General features: G+C 40.6%; 1 protein-coding gene across 1 annotated transcript; it reads right to left on the reverse strand.

The window, feature by feature from the left end:
* Positions 1 to 528: 528 nt before the first annotated feature.
* LOC143028526 (all trans-polyprenyl-diphosphate synthase PDSS2-like) lies at positions 529 to 18,982 on the reverse strand. The gene is made up of 7 exons (XM_076190746.1): positions 18,132 to 18,982; positions 14,299 to 14,427; positions 11,514 to 11,715; positions 9,506 to 9,644; positions 4,863 to 4,972; positions 3,268 to 3,432; positions 529 to 2,219 (listed from the first exon to the last, which is right to left on the reverse strand). The coding sequence occupies exons 1-7, from the start codon at positions 18,515 to 18,517 to the stop codon at positions 2,064 to 2,066; spliced, it is 1,287 nt and encodes a 428-aa protein (XP_076046861.1). The 5' UTR covers positions 18,518 to 18,982; the 3' UTR covers positions 529 to 2,063.
* Between the last annotated feature and the right edge of the window lie 1,305 nt (positions 18,983 to 20,287).

Here is a 20,287-nt window from a genome sequence, read left to right on the forward strand (position 1 = left end):
CTCAAATACCTCCATACCTTATCTTATCCTCTTCCTTGTTCCTCGAGCTTACTCCACTTTAGCTTACTAGTTAATTGTTCTTTGTTCAATCTTTCCACACCCAAACCACCTCAGCCTATTGGACAACTTTCTTCTAGTACCCATTATCTGCCCCACCATACATGCTCTCCATTCTTGAAAGGTATACTTCTACAGCCCCATCCACATGAATAGTGCCTACAGTTATACAAGAAATTTATAAGTGGTGGACATGAACCTCATCCTGCAGATGCAGGTGGCAAGATTGTCACCAAACAAACTTCTTGTTTGTGTCTGGCAACACTATCCTTGTTGTCATGTTCACCAGCACTAATATTACTGCATGTATGTGTGGATTGAGTATCTCAAAAATACTTGTTTCTTTCTGCCTATCTGGCATAGTTTTACCTCCTGCACCTCTCAATTTACCTTGAGAGTAAATTGTCAATTAATCAAGGTGAATTTCTGTAAAGGGCCTCAGATTTTCACAACACAAAACACTATTGGTGGATATTAAAACAAAAGCTAGACAACTATTTCTTTATAAGGCCAAATCACCATTGTTAAAAATAGACCTATAACCAATATATACAGAGAAAATAGCTTATATATACATACGTGTTGGATAGAAGAGGACCCTCAAGTATTATGAATAATTTTGTCCAAAATCCACTGTAGGATGAACTAGTGCAAGTTATTGTCTTGCATTTGACTTGACAAGAAATCGTTTTTGTGAATGGTGTATAAGATAAAAGAAACTGTACCAACGATGTAGAAAGACATGGATATATGAATCCTGATGCATAGAAAGAGATTCTATCCTCACAGAAATTGTATGTATTATTTATCCCTTTAAAATCAATATAAATGATAAATTGTGTACAAAGAAGGTAAGATTCAATGCTACCAGTAGTTCACCTACAACAAGGTTTGTGAAGCACAAATTACCACCTGCCTTGTATTCCTAACAATATGTTCTGGCAAACATAATGTTATTCATCAATACCCTTTCCTCAAATTGGCCCTTCACTGGGAAAATAAATAAATTGTCAATATATCTGACATTGCAACATCCATTATTATCCAGGCTTATCAATACCAAATGGGAATCTGGGCCATCAGTTTCAGATCAAACATGAAAGAATGTATTTGTACCAACCACTTGAAGACGGGTTATAACAATAAACAATATTGTAGTTCTATATTTTAGGTGTTAGAGCTGTCTGTATGTCAGCTATTACTTGGGTGGACAAATTCATATTTGGTTTAATCTTCATATATCTAAGACAGGGAAGCTACCTTGAGATAATTTATTGCCCAAATTTATACGAATAATGCAAACATTATATCCGTTAAGTTGTGACAAGTGTTATTTTGAGCAATAATTCTGGTGAGTTCTGGCAACTGCACCCCTGACAATAACTAAAATGTAAAACAAAATGTAAACTTGATAAAAATTAAATGACATTCTATTCAACTTTCTCTTGAAAGTTAAACAAATTTCATAATTGAAACTGTTGCTGTAATATTTGATAACAATTTCAAGTCTCACAGAATAACTGCACAATACTTCATCCCTTTAAACAAATTATATTCTATAGCCTCTCAATACTCTTATTGTCAATGCTTTAAATAGATTTAACTAGTACTGGGCCATAGTTTATTCATGGGGCACTTTGCTGTAGCATCATATAGTCAATAGCATACAGTCTGTGCATGCTTTCAACATGTTCATCCTTCCTACCTTGGTCTACAAGGAAATACTTACACTGCTTATCTCATCATATTTTGGAACAAAATTATGCTTTCAGCAAAAAAACAAGCAAACACAGACTGTAGGTTATCTCGTGTTGCGTGCATATATCGAAACATAGGCACTAGGAAAGTTTCTTTTCCAGTAGGTTCGAGAGTAACAATGAGCGAGCATTACCCATCACGACTGATTTACTGTGCAAATAGTCTTGAGGAATATTTGTTCCCCCTCCTCCTCTTTGGCCATACTGAAAACTACTCTTCATTCAGGATGTTCTTTTTTCCAAGAACTACTAATAATCTTTTAATGCATGAATGATGTTCTCCAACGCTGTGCGTGCATCAGTTGCTTCTAATTCCTTGAGAACATTTAAAGCAGCATTAGCATAGGACTGGCAAAGATCTTTGGCTTCATCTACTGCTGTGCCTTCCATTATATGACTGTGAAGCTGTTAGTGGGATAAAAAAAAAAGGAAATTAAAAACAAATATAAGAAATTCCTAGCATCAATAGGATTCTTTGAAGTTTCAAATAAATATATACATATAACGAAGGCTTTTTCCCCCTTACATGGGAAATAAAATATGTATAATATATACATACATACATATACCAAGGCTTTTTCCCCCTTACAAGGGAGGTAGCCAAAAAGGAAAAGGCATAAAATCACTCCCACCCATTCCATCCCTGAATACACTCCACACCCCTCCACCCTCCCTCTCATCTTAGCACCTCCCGGATGACGGGTCATCCCTACACATTGTCCACCGCCCTGGGTCAGAAGCAGTGTCGCAAGACACAGCACATCCACAGCAAGGCCGCTCCATTAAATCGGCGACCCCCCCCTCTCCGTCCCCCCATTGCATAAAAGGAGAAGACTGGGAGAAATCCCTTCGGGCTGCGTCAAAATTTGCTCACACATACTACCTCACCCCCCATCACCCCATCCATTCCACCTCATGCATCACAACATCGTCTATATACAACCATTCTCCATTCACCTCTGTCTTCTGTCCTATCTCGTCCTTCCTCAACATACATTCCCCTCTTCCCCAAAGCCCCCTTCACCCCATCCATCCACCTCATACTAGGACGTCCCTTCATGTTCACTCCCTCCACATCTGCCTTCCATACCTCTTTTACTAGTCTTTCTTCACTCATTCTTTCCATGTGTCCAAACCATCCTAATACTCTTTCATCAACCCTATCTCCCAACCCAGTTTCCACCTCTGTTCTCCTCCTCACCGCCTCATTTCTCACTCTATCCAGCCTAGTAACCCCCATCATACTTCTCAGACACCTCATCTCTGTGGTGGGGGAAAAGAATACTGCCACCAAGTAATTCCACTTGGATCGTAAGAGGTGAGAAGAAAGGGACGGGGATTGGGACTAGGCATCCTTTTTCTTGTAGCCCCACAGGGGACATTCCTAAAAGAAATAAAGCAAAGGTATAATATATATGTATATATAAATAAACAAATAAACCCTCTTACACACCTTCTTAAAGTCACAATTCTCAACGGATTCTCTCATGGGGCTGATTATGTCCATGATGGACGGATCTTTGAGGAGGTGCAAAATGACAGGTGCTGACGTCAAATCAAAGGCCATTCCTGGAGGGTGTCGGTACAAATCTGTGAATGGCTGCAGCTCACTGTGAGCCTGAAATATCATGCAAAGAAAAAAATAAATAAGTTTCCTCTTGGCTTGTAGCATAATTGGAAACATTAACTTAGCTATGGATTCTAAATCCTGTAATTCTCTTCAATTCCTAGCAGTTATTACCTACCCCAACAGTCTAATCACATAAGAAAAATGTGTCTGCTTCAGTTACAGCTATGTACCTTCTGGTGTATACTCTTCACCTTCTCTTTCTCATGGGCAAACCAAAGCACACATCCATCCCACACCCATCCAAAACCTATCCATTGCTCCTACTATCTTAGCATCTCATGGATGAAAGGTTATCCCTGTCTCCTGCCACACCACTTGTGTCAATGATAGTGAGATACACTTGTAAAGCAGAGTTCCACAAGGCTCGGTGTTTGCACCAATAATGTTTCTTGTCTATGTCAATGACATGACGGAAGGAACAACAAGCTATGCCAACATGTTTGCAAATTATGCAAAAATCATAAGAGTGAAAAACGAGGAAGACTGAAGAATATTGCAAAAAGATCTAGATACTATTTTTGCATGGAGCCAAAAATGAGAAAAGAAGTTCAATACCAAAAAATACAAAGTAATGGAGATGGGCAATGGTGACAAAACCATTACAAAAGCAAAAGAGGGACTTGGGAGCCTTGATAAAAGATAACCTGCCACCTGACAGATATATCACCAGGACTGCGGGAGAAACATACAGACTACTGCAAAAAAATTAAAGTGATGTTCCATTATATGGATGAAGAGATAATGAAAAAAACTCACTGAAATCCTAATCTGTCCAAGAATAGAATATGCATCAGTAGTATAGTCCCCACACTGAGTGAAGGATACAAGCAACCTGAGAGAATACAAAAGGTAACAACCAAACTGGTCCCCAGCCTGACAGATAAACCTTGTGAAGAAAGACTAAAAGTATTGGGTCTGTCAACTTTAAGAGATCAAAGAGAATGAGATGACACGATTACAGTATTCAGGTCACTAAAGGGGATAGATTACATTAATAGAAGATATCTCCTGATTAAAGATGGGAGGGTTTCAACAGGGAAGGAAATTAAGAAAGCCCACATGTCAAAAGGGTGTGAAGAAATAGTTTCCTTATAGATGCATAAATATGTGGAATAGCTTAGAAGGTGATATAGCCCAAGCTCAAGCAATACACGAGCTGCTCAACTCTAAATATGATAATTGGAAATCAAAGATATAGATTAAGTTGGAACCATACACAAATTTGAATCTAGGTATGTTAGAAAATTAAATAGATGTGACCCAATGAGCAGTGCTCTTTTCCTGTATATTACAATTAGGTAAATACGTTGCATCCACAGAAGGAACCAATAGCCAGAATTGGCTTAACCCCACTGCTTCATTATATGGCAACCCACAAGGAAAATTCAATAAAAATATGACTATCGGTGGACACGTACCTGCCAAGCCAAAGCAATGTTTTTTCCAAAGTTGAATCCTTTGGACTGCATCTCTGTATCGTGACCTGAGAGAACCATGGTGGCCTGACATGACTTGGCCATCAGGCTCCCTTGGTAAAAAACAGAAACACTAAAATGAGATAAAAAATAATACATACATCCATACATATACCAAAGGCTTTTTTCCCCCTTACAAGGGAGGTAGCCAAAAAAACAAAGGCATAAAAACCACTCCCACCCATTCCATCCCAATCACACTCCACTTCCCTCCCTCTTATCTTGGCAACTCCTGGATGACGGGTCATCCCTGCATCTTGTCCACTGCCCTAGGTCAGAAGCAGTGTCACAAAACACAGCACATTCACAGCAAGAAATAATAAAAGATAAAAAAAATCTACATATCAAGGGCTTCTTCCCACCAAAAGGGATGTATCCGGTCAAAGGCACACACCCACTCCCATCCACCACCCTTTGTTTCCCTCTGATCTTGGTTCCTCATGGATGAATGGTCACAAGGAGTTAAGATGAAAGATATATATAAAATGAGATCTGGTATGTCAACACCTCATCACATATCTATTCAAAAACACATACACATTATCATAACAGAGGCACTTCACTATCTGTATACCAAGGGCTTCTCCCCACCATTATAAGGGAGGTCCATACATACATACATATACCAAAGGCTTTTTCCCCTAACACAAGGGTTAGCCAAAAAGAAAAAGGCATAGAAACCACTCCTACCCATTCCATCCCCTACATACTCCACTTCCCTCCACCCTCCTCCCTCCCTCATTATAAGGGAGGTTGTCAAGTTAAAAGGCATCTACCCACTTCCATCCACCACCCTTTTCCTCCCTCTCATCTTAGCTCCTTGTGGATGACGGGTCATCTGTCTCCCACCAACTGCCCTGTGTCACAAGCTTTGCAGCAAGTCATGGTACTTCCACAGCAAGGCTGCTTCACTTAATTAGCAAGCCCCTTCTTCATCCCCTCATGCAGAAAATAGAGAAGATGGGGAGAAATCCCTTCAGGCTTCCTTACAATATCATTTACATAACCATTCCCAACTCTCCATCCCTCGCCCACTCCTTTTTCTTGCATCGCAGTATCATCTACACACAGCCATTCTCAACCCAACTCTATCTCCTTCCTATCTCCATCCATCTCATCCTCAGCTGTCCCCTCAAGTTTGCTCCATCCACCACTACCTTCCACACCTCTTTTACTAATCTTTCTTTACTCATCCTTTCCACATTTTATCACATACCTTCCCAAACTCTGTCACTAACTGCTTTAATCCCTTCTCCGACCCTGCCACAAGCACAGTATCATCAGCAAACACCAACTGGCTCACCTCCCACTTTTGTCAATTCTTTTAATTATCTCCAGTCCCCTGTCCATTTACCTCCCACAGAAGGAGTAATTGGTGAGGAACAGTGTGGATTTAGGACGGGTAGAGGTTGTGTAGATCAGATCTTTGTGGTAAGACAGATATGTGAGAAAGCTATAGGAAAGGGGAAGGATGTTTTTTGGGCTTTTATGGATCTGGAAAAGGCTTATGATAGGGTAGACAGAAAGGCACTGTGGGAGGTTATGCAGATTTATGGGATAGGAGGAAAGCTTTTGGGAGCTGTCAAGAGTTTTTATGTGAGTAGTAGAGCATGTGTTAGGATTGGAAATGGAGAGAGTGAGTGGTTTGAAGTAAAGGTGGGACTTCGTCAAGGATGCGTTATGTCGCCCTGGCTGTTCAACTTATACATGGATGGGGTGGTGCGAGAGGTGAATGCTAGGGTAGTGAGTCAGGGATTGGAGATGGTTAAAGAAAATGGAGAAAAGTGGGAGGTGAGCCAGCTGTTGTTTGCGGACGACACTGCGCTTGTGGCAGGGTCAGAGGAGGGATTGAGGAAGCTGGTGGCAGAGTTTGGGAGAGTATGTGATAGAAGAAAGCTAAAGATAAATGTGGGTAAAAGTAAGGTGATGAGATGTACAAGGGGTGAAAGTGGCAGTAGACTGGAAGTGAACATTAAGGGAGAGCGACTGGAGGAAGTGGATAGTTTTAGATACTTGGGTGCAAGTGTAACAGGAAAAGGTGGAGTGAAGGTGGAGGTAGAATGTAGATTGAGAGAAGCGAGTAAATGCCTTGGTGGTTTAAAGAGTGTAATGAGAAATAGACATTTGGGAATGGATGCGAAGAGGAGACTGTATGAAGGAGTGATTGTGCCAACAGCACTGTATGGGGCAGAAACGTGGAACATAAGAGAAGAAGAGAGAAGGAGTTTGAATGTGTTTGAGATGAGGTGTCTGAGAAGTATGGTGGGGGTTACTAGGATAGATAGAGTGAGAAATGAGGAGGTGAGGAGGAGAACAGGGGTGAAAAAGGATTTGGGAGAGAGGGTTGATGAAAGAATATTAGGATGGTTTGGACACATGGAAAGAATGAGTGAAGAAAGACTAGTGAAAGAGGTATGGAAGGCAGATGTGGAGGGAGTGAACATGAGGGGACATCCTAGGATGAGGTGGATGGATGGGGTGAAGGGGGCTTGGGGGAGGGGGAGTGTCTGTTGAGGAAGGAAGGGAGAGGACGGAAGACAGAGGTGAGTGGAGAATGGTTGTATATGGATGATGTTGTGACTGCATGAGGAGGAATAGGCAGGGGGGGGGGTGGGGTAGTATGTGTGAGTAAATTTTGACGCAGCCCGAAGGGATTTCTCCCCGTCCTCTCCTTGTATGCAAAGGGGGACGGAGAGGGGGGGTCGCCGATTAAATGAAGCGGCCTTGCTGTGGATGTACTGTGTCTTGCGACACTGCTTCTGACCCAGGGCGGTCGGCAGGGTTCAGGGATGACCCGTCAACCAGGAGGTGCTCAGATGAGAGGAAGGGTGGGAGGGGAGTGGAGTGTATTTAGGGATGGAATGGGTGGGAATGGTTTTTATTCCTTTTTCTTTTTGGCTACCTCCCATGTAAGGGGGAAAAAGCCTTGGTATATGTATGTACCACCCCATCCATGTACACCTTGAACAACCATAGCGACATGACACATTTTGTATGAAAGTGGCAGTTGCAGACAAGTCTACCTAAATAGATATGATGTGAGAACGAAGCCTTTATTAGTACATTGTTTCACTTGTCACAGCTTTTTCAAGTATTTAGTCATAACACACATGACCATTCCTCGGTTGTGAGCTAATGTCTTTCACCCATCCAATTGTTCCATCTTATCTTTAACCTGTCCTGTTCCCAGACATTTGGTCCACCTTCTCCTTAACCTTCCCTATTATTCAGTGACCCCTTCCCTACCTCCCTCATTCCTCTTATTTAATCTCAGTCACATGTATTACAACTACGTACTTGGTAAAGCTGTAACAAGCAAAATCTCGTATTAATAAAGGCTCTGTCCTCAGGATTTTTTATTTTGATAGATGTGGCACATCTCTTCATTCACAATTCTAACATGGGCTCTACTATTCTCGTAAACACTTGTCTACCCTAAACAGCTTTCCCCCAATCCCATATATCAGCAATACCTCCCACAGTACCTTCATGGCTTCCCTGTTATAAGCTTTTTCCAAACTTCAAAATATTAATTTTATACTTCATCGAACTTCTTCCACAGAAATCAATCCAGCAGAGAAATTCCCAAGATAAGCAAAAATTGTACTGGCATGCCTACATTCACACCACCCTGCACTAAAAAAGTACATACATACATACATACATATACCAAAGGCTTTTTTCCCCCTTATAAGGAAGGTAGCCAAAAAACAAAGGCATAAAAACCACTCCCACCCAATCCATCTCTATCACACTCCCCTCCCCTCCACCCTCTTCCCTCCCTCTTATCTTGGTACCTCCTGGATGACAGGTCTAAAAAAGTATCAACACAAAAACCAGACTGCAACAGACTCCATTTGCTCAAGATGCAACCATCATGTACAGTCCATCATACTACTCTATCCTACATTCATTCTTTCCAGGCAACAACACAAAATCTCTTCACTGAGTGACCTGTGGGCTGAACTGGTGGTTGTGGCCAGTTCCCTGGGGCTGTGGGACTCCTGCAAAAGATCAATCAATCCATTTCCCCTGGTCTCTGATGCAGAAGACCTGTGGCCTTCAGGTAACTAACAAGCAGCCTCCTCCAAAAGAGATCTGAGGCAATGGATCGATTCCATACATACAAACAAGAATCGTCTCTCTCACACTTAACCCCTAGAATATGATGACTCCTACATAAATGTCATAAGCCGCAAGTGTGTATTTGAGGATACTGGCATCAGCGTCCTGATTATATTCATTTACATAGTTGTAGCTGAGTGACCCCTGTATTCTGTGAACGGACTTAATCCCTTATTCTGTAGTTATACACGTTCTATGTGAAAGAGAAAACGTATAACAGCTGTAGCTTTATATTTCATAATGTGCATATTGTGACGCATCATTGTACATCAGGCACCCTAATGTGCACATGAGTATTTGACTCGCATTAAAGAGGTTAAATTCACTTAACAAGAACAAGTGACAATATCAAATTCTATTCACTAACCCAACTTACAAGAGGGAAATGTTACCTAAAATACAAGTAGCAAAAATATCATGGTGGATGACTTCTTAGCCTGCCATTGACAGGTTTAACTTACCTGCAGCCATGTAATTCTTCTCCTCCCACTCCTTTATGGTGATACTTGGTAGTGGTACTGGATTGCCCTGATTATCCCTGTCCCCCATGAACTCTGCCTCCATGAAATCGCTTATAGCAGTGCCAATCAATTCTACAACCTGAAATAAATGACAACATTACAAAAGGATATTTTTCCTTCCAACTACAGTGAGTCCTCCTTATCCAGTAAATTCACAGTTACGGTATTTGGTAATTACTACCCTCGATTCTATTTACAGTAAGAAAAATTCACAGATACGGTATCCGCTCGTGTTTTGGAGGTAAAATTAGATATTTTGAAGAGGAAAGAGCAGGGAGAAGGTATATCTGCCATAAGTTGAAACTTGGGTTCGGTATACGGTAATTTCAATTTGCGGTAAGGTTTTCAGGAACACATATGTACCGTATAATGAGGACTCACTGTATTTAGCTTTTGGCCATAAAGCAAAGTGACTGGATATGAAATTGGAACACCCTGACCACTTTCATCCTTTTCACAACTGTCGCTTTCACCACTTCATGTTAAAACTGTATCAGTTCCACCTTCAGGTCTTAACTTTGGTGGAGCATAGATGTTTGTCTGTCTATATACAACAACTCCTCTTCCTCCTGACAAGGATGGTAGCCAGCCAAGACATGTACTCAATCCCTTCCCATCAAACATCCATTTGTTTTCATTTATATCTTGTGGGTGAAGGCCCATCCCTGTCCCCTGCCCATTCCCTGTGTTAGAAGCAATGCAGCAAGACACAGCACCTCCACAGCAGGACCCGATAGCCAATGCTGGTTTACTCCCACTGCTTCATTTACATGGAAAAACTCCCTCATCTTCCACTTGTACGAGAAAGGGAGAAATCCCTTTGGGCCAAATCAACTTCTCATCCTTTCACAACCATTCTCCATCCCTATTCCCTGTCTTCTCTGTTCCTTGCTCAACAAGACATTTCCTATTCACCCAACCAATCCGACTCAATTTTAGTCTTCCACTCAAGTTCACTACATCCGTCTCTGCCTTCCACATTCTTCTTGCTCTTCTTTCTTCACTCCTTTTCCTATGCCCAAATTATACCAGTATTTTCTTTATAAGTCTTATCTGCCAGCTCCCCTTCCATCCACACACTTCATTTCTCACTATCATCATAATCCCCAACATACTTTTCAAAGACATTTAAATTTCTTCTTTCTGTCTCCCTAATATTCTAAGTCTCTGCCTTGTACAATATCACAGGCACAATCACTCCTTCAAATAGTCTTTTATTTGCTTCCTTCCCCAGATACCCATTTCTCATGACACTGTTTATCCTCCAGACATTTATGTGATTCTCTCACTCTACATTTTACCTCAACCCCGATTCCTCCATTCCATGCTACACGTGTCCTTAAATATGTAAATATTTAAAACTATCCATTTCCTCTGGCCTCTCTACTTCCAACTCACTACTCCCCTCTTACTTTTACCCACACTGACTCTCAACAATCTCCTGTCACATGCCCTACCAAACACCATCACTGTCTCAGACCCTTCTGCAAGCCAGCCCAAAGTGCAGTGTTATCTGCAAACAACAACTGGCTCACCACCTACTTCCCTGTACTCTCATAAACCATCTCCAATCCCCTGCCCATTACCCTAACATTTACCTCCTGTATCACCCCATCTATAGACTGCCCTAAACAACTTTCCTCCAATCCCAAATATCTGCAACATCTCCCATAATGCCTTCCCACCAACCTTGTCATAAGCCTTCTCCAGATCCACAAAAGCCCTAAAACAAATCCTTGCCTTTTGCCATAAAAAATCTTGTATTTTTGTCTCACTCTTGATTTAAATTATTTCTACATTCTGTTGCCTTCCTTAAATCTCTCCTTTGACTCCTCTATGACTCTACCTCTTCAGTGTGATATTTCCCACAAGGATAAAGGTAGTGGATATTGCTGACAAAATAACCTCTTTTAAATGCCTTTCATGACGCATTATTCAACAGTCTTACCTGTGTATTCCGTAAACCAGCGAGACCAGTACAGGCATTGGCCAACAGGTAGTCTCCTGAAAGAATGGCAATTTTGTTCCCGAACTGCATGTCCTCAAGCGTCGTGCCATCCGTGAATATGGACGACGAGAGATTTACGACACCTTTGTGGATAAGATGTGCTGTGTGAATCATCTCTGTGATTTCTGCTAGACTCCGCTGACTGTGGAAAGAAGGTGCTATTTACTGGCAGTCCAGAAAACTCACTGAAACACTTCCAGAACATATAATAATTCTACTCAATTTTGACCCTTCTCAAAAGACAATCTCTCCAGAATTGGACGAGGGTAAAGGGGTCCTCACATGCAACATGAACATGTCAGATATTTAATATCTGCCTGGAAAAAGTGATGTACAGTGGCTTGCTACAGATGACATCCAGGGCTGAAAGATAGTGAGTGACTGTATATTTTCAAGAGATAGAGGTGAATGGAGAATGGCTGTGTATAGATGATACTGTGATACAAGGAAGGGGTTGTGGGGTTAGGGAGTGGTTATATGTGAATGTTTTAACACAGCATAAAGGGATTTTTCTCCATCTTCTCTTTTTCTGCATGAGGGGGCAGGGAGAGAGGGGTGGGGGTTGATTAAATGAAGCAGCCTTGTGTGGATGTACTGTGTCTTGGTACATTGCTTCTGGCCCAGGGAGGTGGGCAGGATACAGGGATGACCCATCACCTATGAGGAGCTAAGATGAAAGGAAGGAAAGGGTGGTGGATGGGAGTGGGTACTTGCCCTTTTGATTTTGCTACCTCCTTGTAAGAGGGAAATAGCGCTTGGTATATAGATATGTTGTCAGTTTTGGTTTATGAGAAACAAGAAATAAGGTTCTTTTACTCAAACTAATATTTTCATAAGCATCTTGGGGAACCACCAATAAAAAAAAAAAAAAAAAAAAAAAAGGTAAGATCACTTATGCTAATGAATCCCAAATAATTTTTCTTGAAACTAAGGTGTTTCTATGAACCTCTTAAGTCGTAAGTATCCATGTCACAAAAAAAAAAAAAGGGGAGGGGAACAAGACAGATGTAGTCATTTCATTTGTTTGATATGTCTTTCAAATATGAGACAGACGGAGGAAAAAAAAATACTAATAAATAAACAAAACTGAATACTGTAATAATAAGGTAATGAGGTGTATAAGGGAAGAAAATGGCAATAGACTGGATGTGAGTATTAATAGAGACTGGAGGAAGTGGGTAGTTTTAGGTACTTGGGTGTGAGTGTGGCAGGAAAGGGAGGAGTGGAGGTGGAGGTAGAATATAGATTGAGAGAAGCAATTAAATGCCTTGGGGGATTAAAAAGTGTAATGAGAAATAGACATTTGGGAATGGGTGTTAAGAGGATATTGTATAGAGGAGTGATTGTGCCGACAGCACTGTACAGGGCAGAAACATGGAACATAAGGGAGGAATAGAGGAGAAGTTTGAATGTTTTTGAGAAGAGGTGCCTGAGAAGTATGATAGGGGTTACTAGACTGGATAGAGTGAGAAATGAGGAGGTGAGTAGGAGAATGGGGGTGGAAAGGGAGTTGGGAGGTAAGATTGATGAAAGAGTATTGGAATGGTTTGGACACAACGAATGAGTGAAGAAAGATTAGTACAAGAGGTGTAGAAGGCAGAGATAGGAGTGAACTTGAGGGGGCAACCAAGGATGAGATGGATGGGGTAAAAGGGGCATTGGTAAAGAAGGGAATGTCTGTTGAGGAAGGAAGGGAAAAGATAGGGGTTAATGAAGAATGGTTGTGTATGGATGATGCTGGGATACATGAAAGGGAGTGGGTGGGGGATGGGGGATGAGGTAGTATGTGTGAAAATTTGAGGCAGCCCAAAGGGATTTCTCCCTGTCTTCTCTTTTTCTGCATGAGGGGATGGAGAGGCGGGGTTGCCGATTTAATGAAGTGGCCTTGCTGTGAATGTGCTGTGTCTTGTGACACTGCTTTTGACCCAGGGCAGTGGGTGAGATGCAGGGATGACCCATCATCCATGAGTAGCCAAGATAAGAGTGGAGTATGTGGGGATGGAATGGGTGGGAGTGGATTTTATGCCTTTGTTTTTTGGTAACCTCCCTTGTAAGGGGGAAAAAGCCTTTGGTATGTATATATGTATGAATTTTATACTTTATTCAATAATACATATATACCAAAGTTTTTACCTCCCTATAAGGGAGGTAGCCAAAGACAAAAGGTATAATTCCACTTACACCCATTCCACCACTATTCACCACCACCCCTCCCTCTCATCTTGGCTCCTCCTGGATGATGGGTCATCCATGCATCTCATCCATCACTCTGGTCAGGAGCTATGCAGCAAGACACAGCACATCCACAGCAATGCAACTTCATTTAATCAGTGACCCCCTCCTCTCCGCCCCCTAATGCAGTAGTATTGAATACAGGGAGAAACCCCTTACAACTGCCTCAAAATACAATACATAACCACTCCCTAACCCCCCATCCCCACCCACTCCCTTCCATGCATCACAGTATCATCCATACACAACCATTCTCCATTCACCCCTACCTTCTGCCTTCTCCCTTCCTGTCTCAACAGACTTTTGCTCAACACCTCTTTTACTCCATCCATCTCATCTTCAGTCACCCCCTCATGTTCACTCCATCCACCTCTGCCATCCACATTTCTTTTACTAATCTTTCTTCACTCATTCTCTCCATTATTCAACAATCCTATAACATAAACTATGCAAAACCTGCTGCATATCTAAAACACAAATCCTATACAAATACCTGTGTGAGACTCCAGCTGGTCTATCTTGTTCTAACTCTTCTGGGTTCAAGTGTCCTGCTGCCTTTGAAATGAGTAAAACAATGAGACCTCGTGTCTGCATGTTGTTTCGTCCATTGTAAATCAGCCGTCTGCAAAGTTAATAGGAATGTTACTATTGATTACTAGAAAGAATGATAGTACTTGTTAAACATAAGCACAGAGATTAACAACATAAATCTAAATAACTAGCATAACATTTTTGTAATGAAGGACACCTATTCCACTCTACACAGTACAGGGTTTTTTTTTTTTTTTTTACTTTTTTCTACTACATCTGGAGTCTATTGACTACTAAAAAGAATGATAGTACTTGTTAAACATGAGCACAGAGATTAACAACATAAATCTAAATAATTAGCATAACATTTTTGTGATAAAGGACACCCTATCTCTACACAGTACAGATAGGGTGTTCTTCTCCTACATCTGGAGAGTCTAACCCATTCTAGAGTTGGTTGATGAGTCATCTGAAGAAGTCTCTAACCATCCACAATAAGATTAATGAAACATTTACTGTTGAACTATGAGTTGATATGGTGATACATGTTGCTGATGAATCCACATGTACCTGGAAGAGAGCAGCCCACAGGAGCGGGTTAGATTAGGGCTGGTTGGTTAGGCTAGGGGTGATAACTTGGACTTTACTTTCTATTTATTTATATAGCCTACCTAGAGCTTTTTCCCTCCTTATAAGGGAAGTAGTCAATTTAAAGGCATACATTTATTCCCACCCATTCCACTCCCCTCCACCACCCTTTCCTCACTCTCATCTTTGCTCCTCATGGATGATGGGTCATTAATCTAGAACTTTAAATATTTTACTTTCGATCTGAGAAAATCTAAGCCAAGTTTGGCTTCATTTTGGGAGAGATTTTTAATTTTTCCATTTACATTTTTGTATTGTTAATATGTAAAGCTGTAAATGAGTGCCCAGATTTTTTTTCTATAAGCTCTCCTTTACAATGACAATAGCTAAGATGAAAATATGATTGGAGATAAAGGTCTGGTTTTTTGCAAGCATCACTCCTTAACAAATTTATCATGTTCCAGATGCCCCAACCACCATATGCTGCAACCTGATCACAACCAGAACACCACAGGACACAATTTAAAATCTTCCTTTGCTACAGGAGTTTGACCATTTGTTTTTGGTAAATGTTTAAAAAGGCACAACTAAACAATATAGCAATAGAAAATAAAATATTAATTTTGCAAATTATAATATATCAATGTAATAAGGTTTTCTTACCATAAATTAATAAAAGAAAAAGTTTATAAAAGCAATACACTAACGAATGGAACCATGATGAGTGCTTGAGACACCATCTTTGCTTTGATAGATGCAGAAGTCAAAGAAATTAGAATACCAGTATGATAAATTGGTCTAACCTAATCTAACCTACATTTAGTAATGTGGTACCTGTAATGCTAGAGGTCATCAGGGCTGCCATCGTCATCGTCAGAATATTGATGACTAGTTTTGGCATCCACAGCAAGGCTGATTCATTTAATCAGTGACCCCTCTCTCCATCCCCTCATGCAGAAAAGAGAAAACATGGAGAAATCCCTTCGGACTGCGTCAAAATATCATTCACACCTACTCCCTCACCCCCACCTAACACCCACTCCCATGCATCACGGCATCATCCTTACACAATTATTCTCCACTCACCCCTATCTTCTGTCTTCTCCCTTCCTTCTTCAATAGACATTCTCATCTTTCCCAATGCCCCTTTTAACCCATCCATCCATCTCATCCTTGATCGCCCCCTCATGTTCACTCCTTCCACACCTTTTACTAATCTTTCTTCACTTATTCTTTCCATGTGTCCAAACCATCCCAATACTCCTTCATCAACCCTATATCCCAACTTCCTTTCCATAACGACTCTCCTCCTCATATCCTTGTTTCTCACTCTATCCAGCCTAGTAACCCCTACCATACTTCTCAGGCATTTCATTTCAAAACATATTCAAACTCTTCCTCTCCTATATCCCATGTTTCTGCCCCATATAGTGCTGTCAGCACAATCACTCCCTCATACAATCTCCTCTTACCATCCATTCCCAAATGTCTATTTCTCATTACAGTCTTTAATCCCCCAAGGCATTCACTTGTTTCTCTCAATCTACATTCTACTTCCACCTCCATTCCTCACTTTTCCGCCACATTCACACCCAAGTATCTAAAGCTCTCCACTTCCTCTCTTAATACTCACTTCTAATTTGCTGCCATCCTCTCCCTTTGTACATCTCATCCCCTTACTTTTACCCACATTTTCCTTCATAGCTTCAAGAAAAGCATGAGGCTCAGCTCTAAAGCATTGTTTCAAAATCATGATGCCACTTAGAATGGGAGAACACCCAGTACACAACATAGTCATATCGACTAAAACATATGAATCTGTTTTCCCTAAAAAAGCATAGACTCAGAGGTGACTTGATACAGGCCTTTAAAATTCTAAAGGGAATTGACAACATCTAAAGTGACCAAATTTTTACAATGAATGAGAATCAGACAAGAAACAATGGTCTCAAACTGTCCAGAAATAGATTCAATTTGGAAGTAGGTAGAAACAACTTTGCCAACCGTGTAGTTAATGAATGGAATAAACTTCCTGCACAGGTAGTGCAATGTAGTTCAGTTCGAAGCTATAAGAATCATTTAGATAAATACCTAAGTAAGATGCTGTAATGATTATAATTTATCTTATATTATTTGTTTTTGTTTTGTTATCATTTGTCTGTCTGATTTTCATTTATTATTAGTTATATGTCAATTTATTATTATTTACTATTTACCTGTTTGTTTATTATTTAACTATACCTATGCATTTATTTATGTATTTTATTTGTTATTTACATTATCATAGTTTTTATTTATTATTTTATCATTAATATCATTTTTTTTTTTCGCATCCGACCTAGATATGGATCAAAAGGTCTCCTGTCGGCATGCTCCGCCTTTGTAATCCTTTGTAAAATCATCAAACTGACATTGACAGGACTGGACAGATGACATATCTTGAACTTATCGTCGCAGCTCCATTCATTAGTGTATTTGCTTTTAACAAGGTTTTTATTACTGATTTCTGCCAAACAAAATGTATATTACATTATTATAATAAAAATTTATCAAATCAATCTTTAATTTTCTATTGCTCTATCACATAGGTGTGCACTTTAAAAAAAATACAAATCTTTTTACCACAGACTTGTTTGAGACTGGAATAACCTCAAGTCAGCAACAGAGAATGCTACTTGAGTTCACTTTAAATAGCATTAAAAGAAGAATGGAAAAATGTAGTGAGCTGTATAATTACCAGTTCACATATTAGACCAATCTGACAACTACCCAACATATGACACACCAACATACAAGACCAGCTCACTTGATATATAGTTGTTGAACAATTCACCACTCAATATCCTGCATTGGGTTATTATTGACCATACCAAAGGTAAATACAGAAGGTATTAGTGTGGGTCAGATTCTGTCACCAGCTGGGAGGAGGAAGATTCAATTTCAAGTTCAGTTGCTGTCAGCTCTTCTTACGTAAGGACTAAGAAACTATAAGAAACATTTGCAAAGCTATGAAAGATCTTGGGTTTGTCTGGAGACCAAATGCCAGCTCTGTAACTCTATACAGATGAAGGTATTAAGATATGAAGACAAGTGGCGGGGAGAAGACTAAGTCACTAACAACAGACCTTAAGCTATGGGAAAACAGATGGACATCTTCTACACTTTAACCATAAGGGTGCCTTACATACAAACATAATGTACTCTTACTTGGCTGTTTTTAGAAGTGGATGTGATGTGCCCACAAGTTTACGCATGTGGACGGCAATGTTTGACATTTCATCGGACAGGAGCGATCTCAGAGTTAAATATGAAGTTGGGTATCCCACAATTTTTTCTGCATCACTAACTGCCCTATTCCAGTCTGGCTTGCGATGCTGAACAGGTGCAGTGCTGTAATTGATACTGTTTCCCACAACTCCATCTTCTCTACGGCTGGATGACACTCCTAACTGCACAAGAGGAGTCACTCGAGATCTCGACACACTTCCTCCTCTCGAAAGTAGATTATTACAAATGTTTCTGGATGCAGGGGCTGATACTAGGGTCCCTGTATTGCCAAGACGAGCAAAAAATCCTGCTACGGTGCTAGCCATGGTTGTCTTTTCTACGACTGATAGGGAGTCATACTTCCTTCACTGGACGACAAGATATTTTGTACCTGGGCTGACACCAAAACCACACTGATTGCTAGTCTGCTACTCCTTGTACCACCTGACGCACGGCTCGAGTTTGATGACCCGAAGAGGCGGAGGCCCTTCTCAAGCCTTCAATCACTCTTCCCTTCCCAGCTTAAATTATCCTCCTCTGCCGTACCTCTTTCACCTGTAGCCCGTACCCATTCTCCTAGCCTCCGATTATCTCATGTAAACATTACAAAACAGGCGAAGCATTCGTAACTTTCAACATTTCAATAATAAACAATATATATACGGTAACATTATTATTACAATCGCGCGATAAAATTAATTTAAGCACTCTATGGTAATAACAATACTTATAGTCATTTGAATGAGGAAGCACAGAGAAATTTATCTTGGTATGGACTAAAGTCCTTGTAACCGAATCGGACGCTGTGGGCCTCCTCGAACTAACGGGACTGTAACACTGTCAAATTGAATGAATTACTCCGGAAATAAGAACAATTATGCTCTGGATCGTATGAGATGAGAAAGTAAGTTATCAGATATAATAAGGTATCGTTGTGAACGCACTTGGAAATAGTATTCGCTAACAAGTGTGTGGAAATTTGAATATATACTACTAATGAATAGAAATGTGGAATGTGTAAACACAAGCTTTCTGAATGGAATACAAATAAAGAAAATAAACATATATTACATGAATAAAAACAATGTAGATTAGAAACACGTGGCGCTGTTGATAGAGTTCCCGGCTGTCACTACGGAGGTCCGGGTTCGAATCCCGCCCAGGGCTGAAATAATTTCAGTATCGACGCTGCGGGTTGGTACTCCAACTCTCGTTAGCTGGTAGTTGGGGGTGCGTGTGCGTGTAAGGTCACAGCATTACCCATAGGTCGGTCATATATGAGCTCCGAGCTCTCTTCCGAAAAGGAAATAGCTGTCGATAACGAGTCCAAAACGTGATCCAAAGACCATAGTGAATCAACTATCCGGTATAGAAAATAGGAACATAACGTGATTTCAGAATGGATATGTATATATACATACGAAAGGCCCATTCTACCTTATGAGGGGCTGGTCAAGTCAAACCACACACCCATCACATGCACATTAAGAGCCATCTAACGCTCCCTCCCATTTTAGCACCACTTGAGAAGGAAGATATCCCTAAATCCCGCCACACTGTTCTTGTCAGATAAAGCAGCGAGTCACAGCACTTCGCGAAAGGGACCGATTACCGAAGCTAGATTACCCCCACCGCTTCATTGACATGGCGACGTCACATATAGCTGCAAAAAATAATTTACAAAGAAAACAAGCCAATCTCTTCAGGCAGCATTAACAATGTTTATTTCTTTACAGAACCCCTTTCTTTCCACTCATCTTTTGAAATCTATCTTTCCTGATCCACAGGCATCCGAAGCCCCCTTTACTCCAACCCAACTACCCGATTCTTGGTATTTCTCTCAAATTCTCTCCACCACCTTATGCTATCTTTTTATGTTGTTCCTCACTCATTCTTCCTATAAGCCCAGAACACTTCAGCCCTGGTTCATCATTCGAATTGTCTGCACTATACAGTGCTCCTTCACACAGCCTACTCTCTGTATTCACCCCAAATATCTATTTCTCATTATTCACCTTTAGTATTCATCTCTAGTAGAGATCATTTGATATCCTTGGGAGTAATAAGACCTTTTTAGTTCTTGACTGTCTTATTCA

This window comes from Oratosquilla oratoria, chromosome 9 (genome assembly GCF_046742065.1).
Source record: "Oratosquilla oratoria isolate Oo_2021 chromosome 9, ASM4674206v1, whole genome shotgun sequence".
NCBI classification, from domain to species: Eukaryota; Metazoa; Arthropoda; class Malacostraca; order Stomatopoda; family Squillidae; genus Oratosquilla; species Oratosquilla oratoria.

Excerpts from the sequence above, each read along its gene's own strand:
- LOC143028526 (XM_076190746.1), bottom strand. The coding sequence starts at position 18,517 with ATGGCTAGCACCGTAGCAGGATTTTTTGCTCGTCTTGGCAATACAGGG. Across the intron at positions 14,428-18,131 it reads CCACTTCTAAAAACAGCCAA|ACGGCTGATTTACAATGGAC; the intron begins GTAAGAGTACAT and ends TTAACTTTGCAG. Across the intron at positions 3,433-4,862 it reads ACATTGCTTTGGCTTGGCAG|GCTCACAGTGAGCTGCAGCC; the intron begins GTACGTGTCCAC and ends ATGATATTTCAG.